We start from the raw sequence: 22610 nt of genomic DNA, 5'->3' as shown, positions 1-22610 counted from the left end.
GAATTTTCATTTAAAATATTTCCAATATTCTCCTTTCTAGCCGCTTTGCTCACCCCTTAGTTACTGCCCAGCCTCAGGTGACTTCAGCAGGGTGAGGACCAGTTCCCCTATGTTCCCATGTGCAATGATTCCTGACATTTTAACTGATGTTTACATCTGTATTAACTTTATACATTTAGAAATAAACAAAGTGCAGTTCCTCACCCCTCATATAGCCATCCAGACACATAAAAAGAATTGCAGAGTTATATTTATGGGTACACACTATGTCTTAATAACTAAAATAACTAATTGTTCCCAATAATTTCTTCTGGCATGCAGCAGTAGTACTTCTTGCAATCCACTTTATTCATCTGCAGTAATTCATCCCATTCAGAAGACCAGGATTCAAAAATATTTAAACAAGGTTGAGGATAACAACTAAAAGGTGCCCACAAGAGACATAGTTAAATGCCTGCTAAATATATTTACCAAAGTCAACAGTGAAGTTTTATTTGGCAATTCTGCATTTTAAAGCTATTGTCTCAATTAGGCCAAAAAGGAGGATACTGCTTATGACTGCAAGTCTCTGCCTGCATTCATTTATTGTTCAGTTCACAGTCTCTGAATACAACACAATCCTCCAACGGAGTCAGCTTTCATAATTCAGCAGTACAAAGTCTGCAAACACATGTAACCTAGATCCATATTTCACAGTGACAGCATATGATAGCAGAATGTGAAGTATTAATGCTAGTGTCACTACAGTCCTACACTCTACTGCACTTTAAGAGAAAGCAGCTGCTGAGATGAAATGTGTGCCAACTGTCTGAAGACAGAAACATAAGAAACATTCCTTCTGTTACAAAGGGAGAGACACACACAAACAGACTTTCTTTTAGACTCAACAAGCACAAAGTTTCTTACTTTTGCCTTTTACGTTTCTATTTCAGAGCCGCTCGCGCGCTGCGGGAGAGACGTGCCTGGGTGGGAGTCCCAGCCTGGGCACAGAGCAGCTCCTGAGGCACAGCAGGGTTGGGTGAGGGTGATGCATCTGTACAGGGAACTGCTGGAATGGTGACACCAATCTGGCAGGATTCTCCAGAATCACTTACAGAATCATGGAATCACTGAATCATTTAGGTCGGAAAAGCCCTCTATGGTCATCGAGCCAACCATTCTCCCAGTAATGCCAAGTCCCCACATGGCTTTTAAATCCCTCCAGGGATGAGGACTCCACCATTCCCCTGGGCAGCCCATGCCAGGGCTGGACAGCCTCTTTGGTGAAAAATTTTTCCCTAATATCCAACCTGAACCTTTCCTGATGCAACTTGATTCTGTTCCCTCTCATCCTGTCACTCATTACCTGAGGGAAGAGCCCAACCCCTGCCTGGCTTCACCCTCCTGTCAGGTAGTGATAAAGTCTCCCCTGAGCCTCCTTTCCTTCAGCAGCTCCCTCAGCCACTCCTCACATACCCAAAAAATTCCTGATGAGGTATGAGATATAAACATCCAGAATGCTGGTTAGAGATGGTTTCGGACATCCCAGGAATGCTACAGCAGCTTTTCAATAACCAAAGCAGTGAAAGAGTCTCCTGCCTGCAAACATCTTTTTCCTCACCCATCCTTGTGTTTTGCACCTGCTACTGAGAGCTTTCTCAATTGGACTAAGGGACACGCTACAGAATTGTAAATGGGATGAATAAGGTGTGGTTTTTAAATCTATTCTCTACATAGAGAGCAGCAGAGAACTTGCTCTCCTTGATTTGTGTCTAGTCCTGGAGCAACACCACCAAATGATCTCCCACACAGTGTATCACCACCTTTTACACCCAGCGCTGCAATAAGAGTGTGACATAATCTGAAACGTTCGGCCGTAATTCACTTAAAAACTACTACAACCTCATTGACCTCCTTATCAAACAATTTATTGTGCATTTACAGACTGGACAATGAAATAGAAGAGGTAAGGTATTAATGGTGACACTATTTGGCAAGCTCATAGCACAGTTCATTCAAAAGGCAATTTTAAAATTGAATGAAGAGGTTTGACTAGGCAATAAAAACAGCCACAATGCCAGTGAACAGTACTTAGGAGGAAAGCCTCTAATTATCCTATTTATAAATCAACAGCAATTTTACTGATGACTTCTTCTCAAACTTGATTAAAATAACTTCAAAAAATTAAAAAATAATCAGATCATATTTATTTTATTAAATTATGATTTTAAAGTGTTATTGATTCCCTTCATAAATGAAAATGATAAAAACTTGAGGACAAGAATGAGACAACATTTTTTAAGAGAAACATTTGTACAACACTCTGCAACATAATTATAGTGCTGCCCTTGGGGAAGGGGATTTTATTTTATAATGAGAATGTTTACACTGTTATGGGGTTCAATCTATCTGGGAGGGAAGGTTAAACTTCTTTCCATTAAAGACAGGCTTATAATGAAAAGCTCTGAAAGGAGAATGGAGTCTAATATAGTAGATGTAATGGCCTATTAAATGATTCACACACACAAAATGAATCAAATTCATTGTATCTTACTGCTCTTTTATGACAAAATTGTTGAAAAAATAAAACTATTGTCAAGATAATTGCATATTACATATACTGTATTACTGTAACTACTATTCTTATTGGGTGACCCAGAGTCTACATTTTAGGGACGTTAATAGGACATTACATTTTAAATACTTTATAGTATTGGAATGTTGCACAGAAATCCCACTTTCACTCTGAAGGCAAAAATCAATTCAGACTTTAAGTCATGCTGCAATTCTGCATCATTCTTTTTCAATTAAGTTTTTGCATACATTCTTTATGATGTCATTTCTACATTCCTGCAACAGATGTTTGTTTATATCCCAATTTACCCAAATGCTGCCGTACTAGTCCCTGAACGTAACCTCTACAACCAGCTTGTGTTTCCAAAAACACAGTGCAAGAAATGTTTCCTTAAACTTGTCCCCTCAATCTACTGCTACAAATCACCATCTCTGATCATCACACAATAATGGACATTGTTCTTACAGGAGCTTGAATGCATCAAAAACACAAGAAGAAATTAAATAAACTTCACGGTACACCTCCAAAAAGAAAATTATATATAAGCAGGTCAAAAACTAGGAACATGAAGGACTGAAAATTTTACATATTACAAATTTTACATACATAATACCATATTTTGGCCTACTACTAGGAGCTCTGCAATAATGACTGTTCATTAAGGAGCTGGTCTTGCAAAGACACAGGCAGACTGACAAAATCTGCGCGACTGCAGCCAGTCACCCACAGAACTGTCCATATGTGCTCAAGCACACTTATACTAAACATCAGAAACCTTGGGTTATTATCTTTTTGCTGATAAATGCTTCTAAAATACTGGCTGCATTATTTTCACATGTTGGAAAGTACCGGGATGCACCTGGTATTATCATAATGCAAATGAAAGCACAAACTATAGAGGACCAAGACTATTTTGGGCACTTTTACCCAATAAATAAAAACACAATCAGCGGGGTCAGAGTGCTTGCTGTTCCAGACTAATGGACAAAACTTGGGATACCATAGACAGTATAATCTTCAAATTTCCAGAGTTTACAGAAGACTTTGCAGGTATTCCAAGACCTTTAAAATACCTCAGAATCTCAAATAATTTCAACTGAGTTGAATAAAAAATAAGCCAGAAAAAGTCATCTGATGGTATTTAGATTTCTCATGGGAGGACAACCCTGCAGAAGCAGATCCTTATATTTTAATGAATAAAGGACTTAAGCATTTAAGCATCAAATGCTTAAGTAAGCATCTGAAGGTTCACACCCTTTTCTGAGCCTTTTCCAATATTAAGAATATTTCAACATGTTTATTATTACTTGTTATATAGGGGAGAAGTTTAATTGCTGCTATCCAGCTTCACTGGAGAACCTGCAGAGTGGGGGTGAAAATCCTAACAGTTCTCATTTACAACAGTCCATGGAAACTGGCACATTTTAAACACTTCCTAGGCTAAACTCAAATTTTTTCAATACAACTGAAAGCCAGTCTAAAATCTATTTCACAGCACAAGACCATTTTTTAAAGCTTTTGACATAAAAAAAATTGAGGCAAGAAAAAATATAATTCAAAAATATTTTAATTACAGGAAGGTAGGTGAAAATTTTCAGTTTGGTGTTCCTATTACTAGAACTCAAAGTAACATATATAATCCAGATTTTACAATCTGAAGTGAGATTATTCCTCCTGCAGGACACATCCTCCTCCAGAAGGCAAGTCCCAGTTCCTAAGCACCAGTCAAATGCTATTAAACATAATTGCAATAAAGCAAATTAACCATTCACATCTCAAGGAAGCCAACATAAGAATGCAAGAAATTAAACCAGAGCATTTTCAGGAAGAAAAGTGGTGGAATAAATAACAATTGAGCAACCTGGTCCAGTGGCAGGTGTCCCTGCCCATTGTAGGGGATGAAATGAGATAATCTCTTAAGTGCCTTTCAACCCAAACCATTCTGTGATTCTATGAACTACCCCTGCTTATTAAAGATACCTTCAGGAGAACAAAGTTCTACCCATGAACAAGATTCTTTCCTATTAAAATTAACAAGGTAACCTCCCACCTTTGTGATATATAAAGAGATGGAGAAATTACCAATGTACAAGGTGGCAAAACATGAATAAAAAATTGTTGTTGAGGCCAAAATTCAGTTCTTTTCCAAAGGTTCAGTCGGGACTGGAGTGGGAAATATGAAAAGTAGCTCAATAGACAGAGAATATGAAACAGAGAAATCAGCCCATTAAATAACTGGACTCATAATTTACCATGGAGGAGCCACTCCAAGACAGTTTCTAGTGGTGATCAATGCCAGACAAGGTAGATTGGCTTGGAAAGATGCTCTGAGTAGTTTCACATTGCAAGACTACAGGCCTCAGCTACTCTTCCTGGAGTGAAATAATGCAATGACGCACATTATCCAGCAGATGCTTTCCAACTGAGGAATTCAGGGCTGTGTATATGTGGGATAAGCACTCATTCAACAACCTCTAGCAGAGAAGGTTCATCAAATCAGCCACTTATTTTCTCCTTCTCCTCATATCTGCTTCCAGAATCTTCCTTCTCTCTTTATTACAACTGCATTACCCCAACTTCAGGCATCCCGATTACTGCACTGGAATAATGCTGACACACCAAACTTGTTTATTGGTTGCCCACAGCTATGCAGGAGGATGAGCTGCACATCCTCCCGAGTCATTGTGTTTGAGTATCTCCACCTCCCCAACAACTGCTCTGCGGATACTTTGATTTTCCACACGAACAGGAGTATCATACCAATTCAAAAAAGGTTAAAAGAGAGAAAAGTCACTACCAGAGCTTGGACCGCTGAAGACACTGAAGTGTTCAAGTCAAATTTCATATATCCAAACAAAGCATCTTCATCATTGTGAGGCATCCTCCTAGTTAGCATTCACTTTAGGAATTCCAACTTAACAAATGCTCTCCATTTTTTCCTCAAGGAAAATCCATTTGTTTTCTTTATAGTAGGTCTTTTAAAAGGGAGTCATAACTGATGGATTACAACATGTTCCTACCTTTTCAATCTGAATTTCATAAGAATAAAATAAACCACAAATGAAAGTGCTTGTACCAGGCACGTTGAACCTTTCTTCTTCTATTAGCATATCAGTCTGCAATCATAACTAGATCAATAGCAAAGATATCTGCTTAAAAGAGCACCATGCTTTCTTTTGTCAGAAATTCATTACTTTTTATTAGGGTCATTGCTTGAAAACTTCAAAACACCATATGGACCTAATTGTGGTTTATTTTGGCAAAAAGGAAGACACTGTAGAACAATTGAGGCATTACATTCTACAATTCCATTACTTTCATCCCTCTCCGTTTTATTACTGTGTCATTAAAGGCAACTTGAGTGAGCGAAGAATTATAGTGTCATGTGTACGGGCTAGTAGATTAATAACAAAACACACTCAAGTTTAAAGGTATCTAACAGCTGTTTTCATTATTTTGTGTAAATACGCTTGAAGCATATCTATCTGATTAGTGGATAGAGTGCTCTTCTCTGTCACATGCCATGGGCACTGCTATGTGCAAGTAATCAAAGTGCTCAGAAAATGAGTTTACATTGTTCACTGCTGAAATACACAAATGTCAGAAAGTGACTGCGCATCAAAGCTTAGGCAAATCAGCTGCTGCAAACAAACAGACTCCAATGCACATTGCAGCTTTAAACATTCCTCTGCAGCACAATGACTGAACAGGACTTATTGCCAGCCCAAATGAAGTGATGCTCGTGGAATAATAAGTCGCCAACGTATAGATGTGCTGGCAAGTCCAGCACTGGGTGGGTACCACTGAAAAGAGCTCAGCTGCTTCCAGAACCAGAGATACAATGGTTTACTATCATAAATATGTCTTGATCTCTCATACAAGGTCTCACTAGAAAATAAAAGAAATTTTTTTTACCTTTTAATATTTCCAATTTTTTTTTTAATTTTTCATCGCGACTCTTTTACCAGGAACCCTGTCAGCTGATCCCTCCATTTATTGGCAAGAAAAAGACAACAGTTTAGGCACACAAAAAGGGTCCAATCCTCTCTTTTCCATATATAGTCACATCACTCAAGATGGGTAATTCAAACTCAGATGGCAGATAACACAAGTGAACTCTGAATCCAAGAGATGTGCGATGAAGTTTGAGGAAGGACAGATAAAATTTCAGTCACTGAAAGGAATTACTGCATAAAAAGCTGTTCTTTCTGCCCTCCCATTTGCTTCTAGCACAGATTGAGGCAGTTTTAGTATTAAAACTGCTCTACACAAGGATGAAAGTGATAGAGCCCTACAGACTCATCAAAATAAGAAAGTTAAAACAAACTCATTCTGACTCCAATGAGCTCAATGGAAATATTTTATCCAAATGCTTCAGCGAGCAAAAGTAAACTGAGGCAAAACACAGAAGGATGCTTAGAGAGCAACAAGACTCAAACATTTTGCCTGACAATGGTTTTTACTGAGGCACATCTCACCTAATGCTTTCCCAAATCCCTGTGGCTGTCAACCCTTTGGCAGCACTTCTACTTGTCTTCTGAGGGATGCCCAGGCTTCCAAAAAACAACATCTTCCATGAATTTGTTGACATCCCACCCCATTAAGAGTTCCAGTCCAGGCTGGATGGGGCTTGGACCAACCTGGTCTAGTGGAAGATGTTCCTGCCCATGGCAGGGGGTTGGAACCAGATGGTCTTTAAGGCCTCTGTCAACCCAAACCATTCCAGGAATTTATGATTCTAAGAGTGATGCCTCAAAAACTTCCTTGTTGCAAAGGCAAAAAAGAGGAGGGACAAAAAGCACTGGCCATGATGTGGTTTTCTTCAAAAGCACTAAAATGCCCAGATGAACCCAGTACAGTCAGACACAAACATTCCCCTCACTTTTTTTCCCTTCCCACAATGATCATTATGAATCCAACTAATAAAAATTCAGCCCATCCCAAACACAGAGGCTGGACAGATGAGCTGGACATACCTTGCAGGACACAGCTCGTTTAGGAAACTCATGATTAATGAGCCACAAGATCAACACTGTGCAGTACACAGAACAGGCTGGGCTGCTGTGTCCTGTACAGATGCTGGAAACTCAGGATCTCCTTCATGGACCAGTTCAGGTCTCAAGACTGAAGTCATCAAGTGACCAACCCATCGTGCATCTTTTTTCACCTTCATTTTGGGGATATCATCACAATAAATATCTGCAGCTGCCTGGCACTACTCCTATATTGTTTAACCAACCATTCTATGAATTTATCAAACTTGCATTTCAATAGTGTTTCAACAGTCATTTCACAACTAAACGTGTCTCTGGAAAATAAAAATCACACCAAGCAACCACCCTCCACGCCCACTTTTCCACTTCCAGTCTCAGTCATTTAATAATGACCAATTTATACCTAGTGGATGTTGTAAGGATTATCCTGAAACTTAAATAATTCCTCCTCTTTCATGGCATTTATCCTCTGACTGTATTTATAAAGATTAACATATATCCCCTTCTCAACCTTTATTTTGCAAGGACAAGTGAACCATACTCTTTTAATCTGCTCTCATAATACAGATTCTCCTAATCATCCCAGCAGCAATTCTCTACACCTGTTTCACACTTTAAATTAATCTTTCTTGAGCACGGATGACCAGAACAACATACTTTTTTATTTTTTTTTCAGTGCTTTACACAGACAAATCAAACTGTACATTTAAAATATCTTTTCTATGGTGTATGAGATTCAAATACACTTTAAAAAAATAAAAAAATATATATGGTACAGTGCAGCTATTTAGCTACACTAAATGTCAGCACATTTGTGGCAATACCTGCACACCCACAAAGACTGGTCCACCTTTAGCACATCAAAGTGACCAAGGAAAGGAAGATCTGCCTGTTTCTCTGTTCAACACCTGTGAGAACCATCAACTGCAGATGGAAAATGCTTAAGAGTTCAAAGGAGAACATGGCTGAGAATAGCTTGGGGGATTTTTGAGTGTCATGGAACTGAAGATGCAATCTTGTTGCAGAACATTCATGGTATTCTTTGGAGCTGTTGGCACAAGTCTAAAGGAAGCCACGAAGATGCATCAAGGGCTGGAGCCCCTCAGCTATGTTATGGACAGACTGAAAAAGCTGGGAGTGTTCAGTCATGGGAAGGGATGGCTCCAGGGATAATTTTGAGCCCCTTAAAGTGCTTAAAGGGGCTCCAAGAGAGCTGGAGAGGGACTTTGGACAAGGGCATGGAGACACAGGACAGGGAGAATGGCTTCCCACTGCCAGAGGGCAGGGATAGGTGGGATATTGGGAAGGAATTGCTCCCTGTGAGGGTGGGCAGGCCCTGGCACAGGTGCCCAGAAATGCTGTGGCTGCCCCTGGAACCCTGGAGGTGTCCAAGGCCAGGTTGGACAGGGCTTGGAACACCCTGGGATAATGGAAGGTGCTCCTCCCTAAGGCAGGGGTAGAACAAGATGATCTTACAGGCTCCTTCCAACCCAAACCATTCTAAGATAAGAGGCTGAGAAAACAGTCCTGGACTTGTATCTCCCACAGTTCTTCCACAAAGCATCCCTATGACTTGGTGTTTGCAAGACCAGGACTGATTAAGCTTCATTGCCATTTAGAGATGCTTCTTTTCCATAGTAAAGCAGAACAGCCTCCTACCTTAAAAGCACTTCTGGCACATTTACGTTGGGATTTTCATATTTTTAAATGTATGCTATCTGAATTATTTAAAGGGAAGAAGAAGAGGATTATTTCATCTGGGAGTCACAACTGAGCAGGGGGAATGTCCAAAATATAAAATATTAAGTATTTGCAAATGCAAAAAAAAAAACAAAAACACCAAAACAACAAACCAAAAAAAAAAAAACCATAGGAAAAAAACTAACTAGATTAAAACACTCCTTGAGCAACAAAGAAATTATCTGTGATTTGGCAAAATTAAAAAACATTTAACTTCATCCCATTTGGTTATGTATAAATAAAACATCTGCATTAAGTTGTTCTTACACATTACATAAAGGTCATCTCCATAGGACTGGAGAGCTATGCTCCAAGTTTCCTCTTCAATATGTGATTTTATGTATTCCATCCTGCAATTTTGTTCTCTTATTCTCTATAATTTCTATAGAACATCTTCATATCTTCCCCACTGACACTTCCATCTGACAGTACCTCTGACTGTAACTGGAATGGGTTGTCTGCAATCTTGCACACAACAGTGCTTGAAGCAGATCCAACACACATAAAGTTTCAGTCTCACATTTAATAACAATTTGCAAGGCAATCTATTCCACCACTCTTTTAAAAGGTGCTGTTTGTTTGGGTTTTGGTTGGTTTAGCTTTCTTCTCCCCAAACTAATGCTATATTCAAGATGAAATGTGGCTTTTTCTAAAGGTACTGACATTCCCCTACAACTGGGAACAGAGGTTCTTTCATCCTTTCAAAACTGATTTCTGACATTTTATATTCTTAGTGAATAATCTCTAAAAACTCTTATTTCCCTTCCTATTCTTTACATTTTCTGCAAAATTTTTAGCACATTACCTGTTTTCTTTTATACTATATTGCAAGCACCCAGAATATTTAAACAATAAGGTTCTGTCATTGCCTCATGTAGCAGCTAAGAAATAAGATGCCCAACATGACTGCCTCCCTCTCTGTTACAATCCTGTAAGCATGAAATCCCTTTAAAGGAAAAAAAAAAATCCACCTTCACTTCCATGCAATATTCATGAATTTCATAATAAAAAATATGAAATTGTTCAAACGTTGAAGGGCAGTATTTTGAAATGCAAAATCCAGCAGGGACGGCCTTGTGTATAAAAACCATCTTTCACACATGCAAATGATTTAAGTTCCTATGGATTGAAAGGGACCTGGACACAGCCAGACCACTCAATACCCAGAGTTAATTTTGTGCCACCTTTTCCTACCCCTGTTAACATTGTATTCCCACCAACAGCTCTCAGTTCCCCCCGACTGCAGGTAAAATAAGGGTATTTAGTACTTTGCAGGGTTCTACCATTAAGCAACAGCTTTTTTCCACTTTGAATAAAAGGAAAAAAACCCAACCAAACAAACCCACAGCTTTATTTTAAGTCTGCTGTGACGATTTTAACCAATTAAATTTAAATTTCACTGATTCTTATGACAACAATTTGATGCAAACTCTGAAAGCATTTCATGTCTCAAACATCCTGAATGGGAATGATATTTAATTCAACCCCAGCACCCAGGAGAAAGACTCTGTCGTGAAAGGAGAAGAAAAGACACAGAAAGAGAATTGAGGTAGGAAGGTGAAGAAAGCCCCCACAAGGACTTGTGTTTATGATGCTTTAAAAAATGTAACATATATTTATACTAAATCGATTAAAACTTCCACTAGTGTGGAAATTAAAGTAAAATTATTTTTTTAATTCAGAGTAAGTACAGCTGCATGAGTTTATTCCAGATGGAATCCCAGACGACTGAGGAGCACCATCCATACCAGTTGCTGATGAAGGTGTCATTTTCAACCCTTCTCCCATGACATCCTTCAACTCCAAATGCCCACATTTATTACAGCAAGGTAGGCTATTCTCTTCCCAAGTTGCAGAGAAATTATTATGCATGGAAGTGCATAATAATCCAGTCCAGTCGTGACTCTACCACTGACTTCCCACATGAATATGCACGAATCAATTAAACCTCTGAATGCATCCATTTCCTCCTCGAGTAGTAATGATAATAATAATAATAGCTGCCCATTGTATAGGGCACTGCATGCAATATTTTTAATGCCTGCTAATGAAATGTGCTATTAATTATTAGGATGTGGTTTGTTTTTTGAAAGCCAAGCACCAGCACGTCTCAACTGTGTATTCAAAGTGACACAACTTGAATATTTCTGAAAAACTGCCTATGGGAAAGTATTGTGGAAAATCCTCCTTAAAAAGCAAATGGTATTTAAATCAGCATGAGAACTTGTAGCTCTCACCAGCTCTGCTGCAGAGAAATTTGCAGCTAAGGGGTTAATCAGATTAGATGGGAGTGGTTATAGGCTCAGTGCCACAGGTTTTGCCCTTTGTGGCTTCTCACATCCCAGACTTGGAAAATATGAGCTGTGATACTGAGAAAGGTAAGAAGCCAGCACAGCCCCATAGTGATAAATGAGTTTGCATCATCTGTCATTAGAACTTCCTGCCAACAGGGTCATTCCCTATTAAATTACCACTTGTCAATGTTTAAAATACTGATTGATAAATGACTGTGCCAAAACTGATAACACGACAGCTTTTATTTTCTAATATTCTTGGTTACCACATTCTGCTACTTCAAGATACAGATATAGTAGGGTTTTTTCCAAGTACTTTAGTGAAAGACAATTTAATCTAATACAAAACTAACAGGTACTGTATAACGATTGGTCCTGATATACATTACATACTATTCTTCTTGCCAAAATAAACCTACTGGTGATTTAGCGATATGGGTAGATCCAAGTTTCACATTTCATCAAATGCTAGTAATCTGTTTTATCAATATAAACTGCATTTTAATGAAAAAATTCTTTTCTTCAGTACACTTCACTTTTAATTCCCCAGAGTATGATAATTCGTTCACGCTGTAGAACAAGAATGTTTTACAAGACCTTAACTCTCCAGAGAAATTTCTCTGTAAATACAAAAAGCAAATTTTATGGGAATGTGTTGTATGCAACATGAGCAGTACCCAACATAATAAAAAAGTGGGTTGCACAGAGAATTCTGCTTAAGTATCCTTGTGAGCTATTGTGAGCCTAAATGGTTATTATGACAGCATTTAGAGGAATACCTATACGACAGATAAAAGAGAGTCAGTAAAACTATTTTTGTGCCTGAATAGATAAAAAAGAAATTACTTTTTAGCAAGTTTTGCAGAATGAACACATCCCAGCAGACTCTTCAGCCAGGCCCTTCTCTAGGAGAGCACTCTCATTCTGATGCTGCTGGAATGGCCAGGGGATAAATATTTTGGGGATAAAACTGGCATGTTCTGCCCGGAAGACAAGGCTGGGGTAACAGCTCTTATCCATGATCCAGAGGGAGAATGGAAACTCCTACATCACCCAGGACAGCACAGGTGAGTGTGTGGAGGAAGCATCATGGGAGAAAACACCACTGAAAATGAAGGTGTCCTTCACTGAACCACCTAAGCCCTCACTGCAGGTGCAGCTACCTGAGTTAGCACTAATCCCAGAGGGGCGGGAGGAACCACCCCACTGCCAACAGCTCCACAATGGAAAAATTCCATTTTTTGCCCCTTTTGAGCCCACACTGCACATTCCTCCCAACAGAGGCTGTGTCCCAGATCCTGAGAGCATCCCTCTTGCTCTTTGTGTAACTCTCAGCGTGCCAACACCAATCCTCAAACCCCGCTTGCGGCAGGTGAGGAGGAAAGACATTCTGGGGAGCAATTTCCATCACCCAGCTCTTCAGCAGCAAGCCCCAAGGTAGGAGCAGTCTATTGGCACTTTCTAATTATGCTAATGACCCATAAACCATGGTGGCAGCGAGGCTGTGCCACTGGAGAGGGCACGGAGCACCATGGAGATGCCCGAGCCACCACCAAAGGCAGGAGGTACCCCCAGTACCAGAGTCACTGTCATTAGCACTCCACCTAAGCTAATACAACCTATTTCACTGGAAGGCTAATTAGCCAAAAACTGCTCTTCTAAGCTATCTGTGGCTTCCCACATGCAAGACAGTTCACTACAGCTCACATGGGTACCACTGCCGAGCAGCTTTCCCTGCAATGCAGACACATCCCCAGTGCCCATCCATAGCTCTGGGCTCCTGTGAATTCAAGTCTCTCCTTGCTCATTGACATCTGCATTTTTCCAGTTAAGTTCAGCCCTGCAAACCTGATCCAAGTGATACAATTAATTTATTTCATTTTTTTACTTCCCCCAAACAGGCTCCTCCACACATGTTTCAGGACAAGAGATACTGTCAGTGTCTTTTAAAAACTTCTGCTTTACTCAAGAACTCCCTTGACGAGCCCTAAAATTCTCTGAATTAGCAAATTCTGCCTCTCTCATACTATAACTAAAAAAATGTAAGCCCAAATGGTTGAGAATGTCCTGGTAACTGTATTAAGTTATAAAAGCAAATGAAGAAACAAGCCTAAAATCTTTAATTCTAGTTCAAAATGTGCACTGCAGATAATACAAGTTCTACTTAAAAAAAAAAAACAGTTTTTATTTTCTGCTGTAATCCTCATACTCTCATGTTTCTTTTATATTATTCCACCTCAGTCCAATGTGAATTGTGAGCTCTTAGAACGTTACTTCATTCTTGCTTATAAAAACATCTTCCTTTCCTACCACAGTGTGATAACAATAAAGATATACTACAATCAGAGGAATAGTAATAATACCAAAAATCTAAATTGAAATTATCATTGGAATGAATTCCAAGGAGTACCTAATCTGACCCTGCTTTGCAAACTGCCACTGACAGATGGGATGAGAGAATTCCTATAAAATCATAGGATCATGGAATGGTTTGGGCTGGAAGGGAGCTTAAAGATCATCTAGCTCTGCCACAGGCAGAGACACCTTCCACTAGACCAGGATAATGGTCCAGTGGATATCCAAATACCAACAAAGACCCTGCAGATCTTTTCCAGAGGCCTCTGCTGGCATGTAGAGAAGTACCAAAGATAACATCAGCTGAAAGGGAATTTCTTCCCTGACCATCATTTTACAGTGCAAAAGTGGAAAAATATTATATCAAAATAGACTCTATTGATTGTACAGCGAAAAAAAATTGGATTTTATTTATGTTACAATAGAAAAGATACTAAAATGAAGTCAATGGGCAGGTAAGAGTGAATTACAATGTATTTAACTCTGTGCTATAAAGCCCCAGTCTGACACACACAGCACACACGGCAGAGCAGCCACTGCTCTCCAGCCCTTGAAATACCAATGCACTGTGAAGGGACAGCCTGAGCTCAGAGGGTTTTTTGTCTCAAAGCTTAGAAATACTCTGATATTTATTCCCACACCATATACTTCACCAGAATGGACAAAGAGCAGAATTCAAGTCAGAAATCATATGGGGTGGGAATACACAGAGCAGCCTTGGCACCGCAGGATATAATATGGAAGCCAGTCATTGTCAGAACCAGAAAACAGGAGGATTAGGTCAGTAAATATCTTATTCTGTCAAATCCTCAAATCCTTTCATCTTTTCTTATTGTTAGATAAGGACCAAAGTCTGCTGAGTTTGCTCTGGGAACACCAACACAGGTCCTAATGACAAACATTTATTAAAAAAAAGATTCTTTATAAAAAAGCATCAACAACTTCCCCTCAGAAGTAGAAAAGCCCATTAGAAGCCCATTTGAAATATTTAAATACACACTACAAATTATAGTGGTGCCTCTCAGAGTATCCACAAGTGTTTCCTAGGATATCCTTCATCATAATACCTCCCCTCTTAAGTGATCATTTACAATGCTGCTTGTGCTGTTTGTGGCCATCACCTACAGTAATTACATTAAAAGGTGGATATTTTACAGGATTAACTCCTATGACATGATCCTTCATTACACTGGTTTTGATCAGGGCTCAGATGTATTTTATTTTGCCCTACAACTGCAATATTAATCTAAAATAATCTTAAAAAGCTCCCCATCACACATGTGAGGATTTCTCAGATCACCTCTCTCTCCCCAATCCAAAGGTAGATTATGTTTCAGACAAGAACAAACACTGAGACATTCACACGCAAAATTAAAGAGGTCAAAATAAAAAAATAATTAAAAAACCCACCCTGGTTAGTTTGCCTTCAGAATTTTTAAATATTTTCCCAACATCTCAGCAAAATTATGCATTTTAAAAAGACTGCAGGCATTGAAATGATTGTCAGTCATGCAAATAATCACTTACTTACACTGTATGAGTTTGGTTTGGATAAAGCAAATTACCATTTGAAAATAACTTGAAAAACACTCTGGGCTAAGAGCTTGCTTCATAAATTTTAGCTTGGCCACAATTTTTCTTAACCTTTTTCTCCTCAATCTCCATTCAGTCACTATATTAGTACAATCCAAATTAAAAAAAAAAAAAACCAGCTTTGAATTGCCACAGGTGCATTCAACTTTATGTAAAGAAAAAGCAAATTTTGGCTGCAGCTGAAGGTCAAATCCAAAGAACTTCAGAGTCAGGCAGAAGCAGCCTTTTCTTCAGATTTTTTCCTATTGTCTCAATATTGGACTTTGTCTCAACACCTCAGATCTTATATCTAGAATCAGCTGTTGAATAAAATATAGATTAGATATAATAGAGCTGGCATTAATTTTTGTTTCTAATCACTCTGCTGTGAAAGTTTTACTGTCACACAGTGTTTATGAACATCTTAATCTTGCCCATCACTGTTGAAAAGAGGTTTTTGATACAATCTCAAGTGCAGTGACCACAATAAAAAGGGAAAGGTGTCCTGCCTTGTGAGATGGGATTTAACATGAGAGCAGGACTCTTAAAGAGCACACAGTGAGATGTGAGATCTTCCTGCTGCACCAGTTTAGGTAGCAGGCTCATGATTTTACCCACCTAATCACCTCCTGCTTTGGACAAACGAGCGCTGTGTGCATGATGACTTCAGCCTAATTTGTCAGATCTTGTCTGACCCCATCTGCCAGGGCTGACAAGTCCAAAAGAGCTGATGTAATATACGAGACAGGGTTATCATAACTTCATCTCCAAAACTAGGTCTGGGCCACATGATTCCTAAGGTACGCCAAAACCCCAAGAGCCTCTGGAACTGGCTCCACATCAAATATGCTGAGCACCCACAGCATTCCCTGTGCTCAAAAGCTCTGGATTCGAAGAGGGAATAGTAGATCCTCAAAGATATACAGGTACTGAACTATGCTGCCATCCAGGCAGCCAAGTCCCTAAGAAACACTGCAGCATTTTAACCCGCTTGTCAAAAACAGATGTTTAAAGATGTAACTTTAGTCATTGATTTCTAAATGATTTGCACCAGTATTTTAGAATACAAACTTTTCCAAGACACTGAAACTCAAACCTTGCAGTTTGAGTACATCAAGTGAGTGCACAACCTCAGCTCCTGCACTAAAAATTTCTCTACCTCAAACTACCACACATGAATATTTAGCCTGTGAAATAACTCTAAGTACAGGCTGGTCAGGGGCAAAGATCTCAAGTGTGGCCAGAACTTATTATCAGATCAAAAGGCGGGCTCTTGCAAAGTCATTGCAGTGCTTCCCATCCTTATTTCAGCAAAAAAAAAAGTACCCAGCATGGTGTTGGGTTTAAGAGCATAATCAAATTGCAGAATCACACTCTATTTAGTGCTGGTCCCACTGAAGCAAGGTTCCTGTTCAGTGGGAGGAGAGTCCCTTATAACAGGAAAAACAATTGTGCCAGGTTTAATCAAAAGTGAAAAGGATCCTGTGAATGTTCCCTTTGAGCCACATAACCCACTGCTAATTTCAAGGCGGGCTCTGAAACGAGGGCAATAAAAAACGTCCTTCAGAGTAACCGAGGAGGAGCGAAGAGCAACTCCTGCTGCAGCACATGCCAACATCTGCACGGCTGCTCCCTGCCACAGGAATGCTGCTGCCCACCTGGAAAGACATTAGAGAGGAAGGGGAAGGAAGAGGGGATAAAACAGCCCCTTGGCTGCAGGCTTATCACTTCCACTATTCTCCAGCATTTCTGTCTCCTCCTTGACCTCCCATGCCCAAATATGCACAGAGCTGAGGCGTTGGAACCCTGGTTAGTGCGAATTTCAGACTTTCTGACCCCCAGGAAAACACTACATTTAACCTAAAACCATAAAGAAGACTCCCAAAATTAAATAATGAAACTAAAATCACAAGTGTGCAATTTAAATAAAAATGTGTAATATCACACAGTAAAAAAAACCCTAGAATTTAAAGTTTTAAAATGCACTAATATATATAAAACAAAATAAAAGTTTTAAAACAAAAATGCATTCTTCTTCACTTTCTTCATCATAAAGGTCGTAATATTACATAATTAAATTTAAAAATCCACAAGTAGTTTATTAAGTTAAAAATAAAAGTAATTTAAGTATCACTTCTTAATTACACAATTTATCCTTAAAAAACCTTATAAAGAAAAAATACAACTCCATTTTTAATTTATTAAAAAAGAATACTATAAAACTCATAGTTTATAACACTGTAGTAAATAAAAAGTAAAAAAACATCTAAATCCAAACAAAAAATACCATCTCATGCATTTAATCCCAACCCTAACAAAAAAACCCCAAAAACTCATTGTTGAGGAGCAGGCAACTCCTGGAAGGCTGAAACAAGTGGGAAATCTCTGAAACAAGTGGGAAATCACTCATCCTGAATGATGCAAGTTTGCACGACAGGCACTGAGGACAGGCTCGGCTGCCTCAATAGCCTCTGATTATTGAAATACATTTATCAATTAGGGGGTTTTGCATATTACCAAACTCATTCATTAACGATGCTTTAGCTGATTAGTTAGAACGTCACCATAAATACAGAGTTTTGACAGGCTGGAGGCAATTTATGACGTGGAAAATGTACTGACCTGCTCACATCAGGAAACCTGACTGGAAAATAAAGAACTTGGCACTTCGGTCTGATTATTTTTTCCAAATCCTTAGGTCTGTGGTCAGGAATAAGCTTCATAAATTTTCCGATGGATTTAAGAAAGGATTCCATATTAAAAGCAGAGTTGAACACCACAACATCAGCAACCAAACTGCAAAAAGTGGTGAAGATTAATGAACATATTGCTGGCACAAAAGCAACAGGATTATTCTACAGGCAAAGGAAATAGGATATGTATTCTCATAAAAGCAAAAGGTGCAAGTGGATGCTAATTAAAATCAGCCCTTTCACGTGAATTAGGAGTAGCATAAGTACCTTAATCAGAAATGTCTTAATTTCTCTCTATTCACCCTCCAAAAACATGTTTAAACTTTTTAAACAAATAATAATTTACTATTATTAATCTAAAGGAGGACATCCTATTCTAGCTGTGCAGTTTTGTTCATAAAATGGTAAGTACAATGTTACTATCATCATGTCTCAGAAGCATTATAAACAAATAAGGCCCACTGTAATCTGATTTTTATAGAATTTAAGTTGGAAGAAAATGAAAATTCCTCAGAAATACTTTTCATTTAAGGACAACTTACCTTTGGTTAACCCACCTTCAACTGACCATGTGTGTCAGGCAGCAGGACACTAAGAAAATGGATTGTTATTTTAACCTATGCAAACATAATCCTGATTAAGAGTATATCCTCTATATATAAATAATAAAATATATAGCATACAATATCCATCCTCCTCAAAAAAGTTTGGAAAGAACTGGCATATAAATTTAATGTTTTATTTCTACTGCTGTGTTTTAAAATCAACCAGATCAATAATTTTAAGATGCAGTTCAATGATAATGCAGATATTATTTCTCCACTCCTAAGAGTCAGTCTGGAGAAAATAAGCAGCTATAAAAAACCCGAAGGATCTGACAGTTTATCCTGGCAGTGCTGCCACAACCTGAGCTACACCAACACACAGAGCACTAACTGAGGTAAGAAATGCTTTATGGCCAGTTGGTTTTCTCAATATGTTATATATTGTAATACAGACCTACAGGTCACAAGATACATTGAGGACATGTGTTCAAAAGTCACAGGGCTTGTGAAAAGTATATTTGAGGTGAGAGGCTGTCATTCATCCTCTCTGCATCTTTCTGCTGTCTGGTCAAGAAAGAGAAGTGACACTGCTCACCAAAGCAGCAGGAGTCAGCAGGAAAAGCAAAGAAACCCCAACATTAGAGAGAAATAATCCTTTTCAAGCTGGCTGCAGGAGCTGAAACGCTTTCTGGCATCTTACCCTCTTGCCCACCTATGGTTTTTAACCCGTTGGAAGCCTCGGTTTTGAACAGAAGTCATCTTTTCTACACTGATTTACAGATGACATGAGGCAGGAACGTGACACATTTCTTTGCTGCTCTCTGACACACAGCAAAGGCTCCAACAACACCATCTCACCTTCTCTCATGCATGAACTCATATCTGCCCTAGCTCCTTCCTGCAGGCTCTGCAAATCAGGGGCAAATTGGAAAGATTAACTCCTGAGAAACATCAGAATTCTGATTTTTTAATGATCCAAAGCACCAACCTGAAGGCGCTCTAATTCTTTACACTCTGTGTAAAAGTGGAAAGGTACATTTTCCCCATTTCTAACATATTTGGAAGATGACAAGATGGCACCTCTTTGCAGATGACCACTGGAGTGTAAAGAATAATACAGAGGGCACGGCTCCAATTTTCTGATAAATTGGGGTTCCAGCAGAGCAGAAATGGGAGATAAATATTACGTAACTACATGAAGAAGATAATGGAGGCTGAAGAGGACAGAATGGAGCATCTCTTCCCCCATCCCTGGAAGCACCCAAAGCCAGGCTGGATGGGCTTGGAGAAACCTGGCCTAGTGGAAGGTGTCCCTGCCCATGGCAGGGGATGGAATTAGGTGGGCTTGAGAGTCCCTTCCAACCCAAACCATTCTATGATCTACAAAAATCATCTTTATTTATCTAATAAGGGAAGATACTTAAAATGCATATTTTGAGGATAAATGTTTGTCAGTTTACAACGGATGTATGAAAAATAACTGCCACAATAAAGCAAAACATATATATATATAAAAAAATTCCTTTCCTAGTGCCAGAAAACACTTCATTTTGTCAGAACATCTGAAAATGGCTGCTACTGTTTTCAAAAGATTTTTCACTCCACTTTCCCATCTTTACAGCTCAGTAAGTGAAACATGTTGCAAACGCTGTGGCAGAGGCAGCTGCAGAATGGCCAGAGCATACACAGATCATTAATTGAGAAATTTCAACATAACTGCCTTAGATTATAAAGATGCAAAAGCTTAACTTGCACCTTAAAATGCTCAAGCCCTATTCTTTATAATTCTTCCACCAAGAGAGAGGTGAGAAAGACCATGGAAATGAATTTATTTCAGTGGAAAACAAGTGAGTTTTGCTGTTTCACTTAGGTCTGCGCAGTGCCTAACCACAAAGCTTTTCAGTGGTGCTGTTATTAACTTCTTTCATTAACTCAGATTCGAGAAATACATTTGTTTTTAGCAACAATAAAGGACCACAGCCTTTAAAACGTCTGGGTATTTTAGCACTGCACAATTTCTGAATACTAGATGAAAGAAATATAAGGATTTATCTGGTATGTTTACTGCCCTCTCTTCACAGGAAAAGTGCTGCAGTACATTTTAATTTCTGTTTATTTCCCTAAAACCCTCTCCATAATTTCAGCTGGATGCAGTAAAAGCTATGGCCAAGCATGAGCTGAGTAGCTGCAGCTTTGTGAAGCATCCATGAAACAAAGCATCACTTTCAGCCAAGGCACAGGTCAGAAATCCCACCAACAATGGGTACACCATGGCAGCACTGGTGGACTTTATACAATAAATTAAGATGATTTTTTAGAGCAAAGTGGCTCAGCCACTCTGATTTTATCGAGCTCTCCTCAGAACTCTGCTGGTACCTCAGTTTGGTACAGGGTCATGGTTTACAGAATCACAGAATAGCCTGGGTTGGAAGAGACCTAAAAGCTCATCCAGTGCCACTCCCTTCCATGGGATATCTTCCTCTATCTCAGGTTGCTCCAAGCCCCATCCAACCTGGCCTTGGACATTGCCAGGGATCCAGGGCCAGCCACAGCTTCTCTGGGCAAACTGTGCCAGGGCCTCACTGCCTTAACAGAAAGAAGTCTCTTCCAAATATCCAATCTAAACCTACTCCCTTTCAGTTTGAAGTCGATCCCCCATTCCCTGTTACTACATGGTCTTGTAAAACATTAATACAAAATAATTAATACCAAAAAAAATCAATACAAAATAAAAATAGAAAAATAATTAATACCAAAAAAAAGCACGTGGAAAAGGACTCCTCAGGGTTACAACACTGTAGACAGAAAGACACCTTAAATAATGAGGAACAGTGCGAGCCACACCTACCACGAAAGAATTTGGTTGTATCCATACTGAAAATCCCTTTCCTGGCATTTCTGGACAGGATATGCCAATTGGTTCTCATGGAAGTAGAGGACCTTTTTCAATTTGCCAAGGTCAGGGCGGAGGGCGGCGAGTTCAGCCAGGTTAAGCACCGAGCTTGCAAAGAGGACCCTGGAAAACAAGGAGAGCAGTGTTTACTGCCGGCGAGCGTGCTCGCAGGGGTCACCCCTTCCCCTGCTCCCCACTCCCTCCCCCCCAAGAAAAACATAACCCCTATAGGGACACATCAATAGCTAAGCCTTAATACCATGTAGCAGCATTCGAAGTTTTGATCTCTTAAAAAGCAGCTGCTAAGAACCCAACTAGAAAAGCACCGAATCTCATCGGTCTTCCCAGCTCAGTTACAGAGAGATGCAAAATAATAATAAAAAAAAAAAGCTGGATGGATTTTATTGAAAAAGGCAAGAAAAGCTGTATCTGAAGGACAAATGGAACAAAGATAAGGCTGGCTAGGGAATACTTTGCTTGCCAGTTTCATTACACTTTACTTCTTTATGCAACCAACTACTGAAATTCAATATATGAGCAGGAATGGCACATGTTCATGTTATGACATAAACCCTTTTGATTTATGCACTGCACTTATCTAGTATGGTCTGCTTTTCTTTCTTTTTTTTTCCCACCCTTTTTCTGTTTTATTTTCACATTTTTATTAGGCATCCTCTATAATAAAATCTTGTTTCTACCCGTGCACCCCAGTCCTGCCGCTGCACTCCTGCTATTCCACAGTCCACAACACTGCACACATCCTTCAATTAGATAAAGCAGGCACAAACACCACTAACAAGCTGCTATCTTAGCCTTGTGTAACTTCCCAGGCTATCAGAAAATGAATGTATTTAAATGTGTAATATGAAATCCTGACCCTACTGTAACCAGTGGCAGATTTCCCTGCATTTCACCAAAAGCATGTGAGCATCTCCTGGCCCCTGGCTAGCTCTGCTTCCAAGCAAAGTGA

At 39.2% G+C, this 22610-nt stretch overlaps 1 protein-coding gene across 13 annotated transcripts in view; it reads right to left on the bottom strand.

The window, feature by feature from the left end:
• Positions 1 to 22610, bottom strand: part of GTDC1 (glycosyltransferase like domain containing 1) — a 169793-nt gene that overhangs the window by 63623 nt on the left and 83560 nt on the right. For all 13 annotated transcript variants that reach the window (XM_038143574.1, XM_038143575.1, XM_038143576.1 and 10 more), the window contains 2 exons: positions 21596 to 21763; positions 18132 to 18305 (listed from right to left, as the gene is read on the bottom strand). In XM_038143574.1, coding sequence (XP_037999502.1) covers positions 18132 to 18305; positions 21596 to 21763 — 342 coding nt within the window. The remainder of the gene's footprint in view (positions 1 to 18131; positions 18306 to 21595; positions 21764 to 22610) is intronic.

Source organism: Motacilla alba, chromosome 7 (genome assembly GCF_015832195.1).
Source record: "Motacilla alba alba isolate MOTALB_02 chromosome 7, Motacilla_alba_V1.0_pri, whole genome shotgun sequence".
Classification (NCBI taxonomy): domain Eukaryota; kingdom Metazoa; phylum Chordata; class Aves; order Passeriformes; family Motacillidae; genus Motacilla; species Motacilla alba.
The sequence above is the reverse complement of the archived record's forward strand: the minus strand, read 5'-3'. Positions and strand labels throughout refer to the sequence as shown.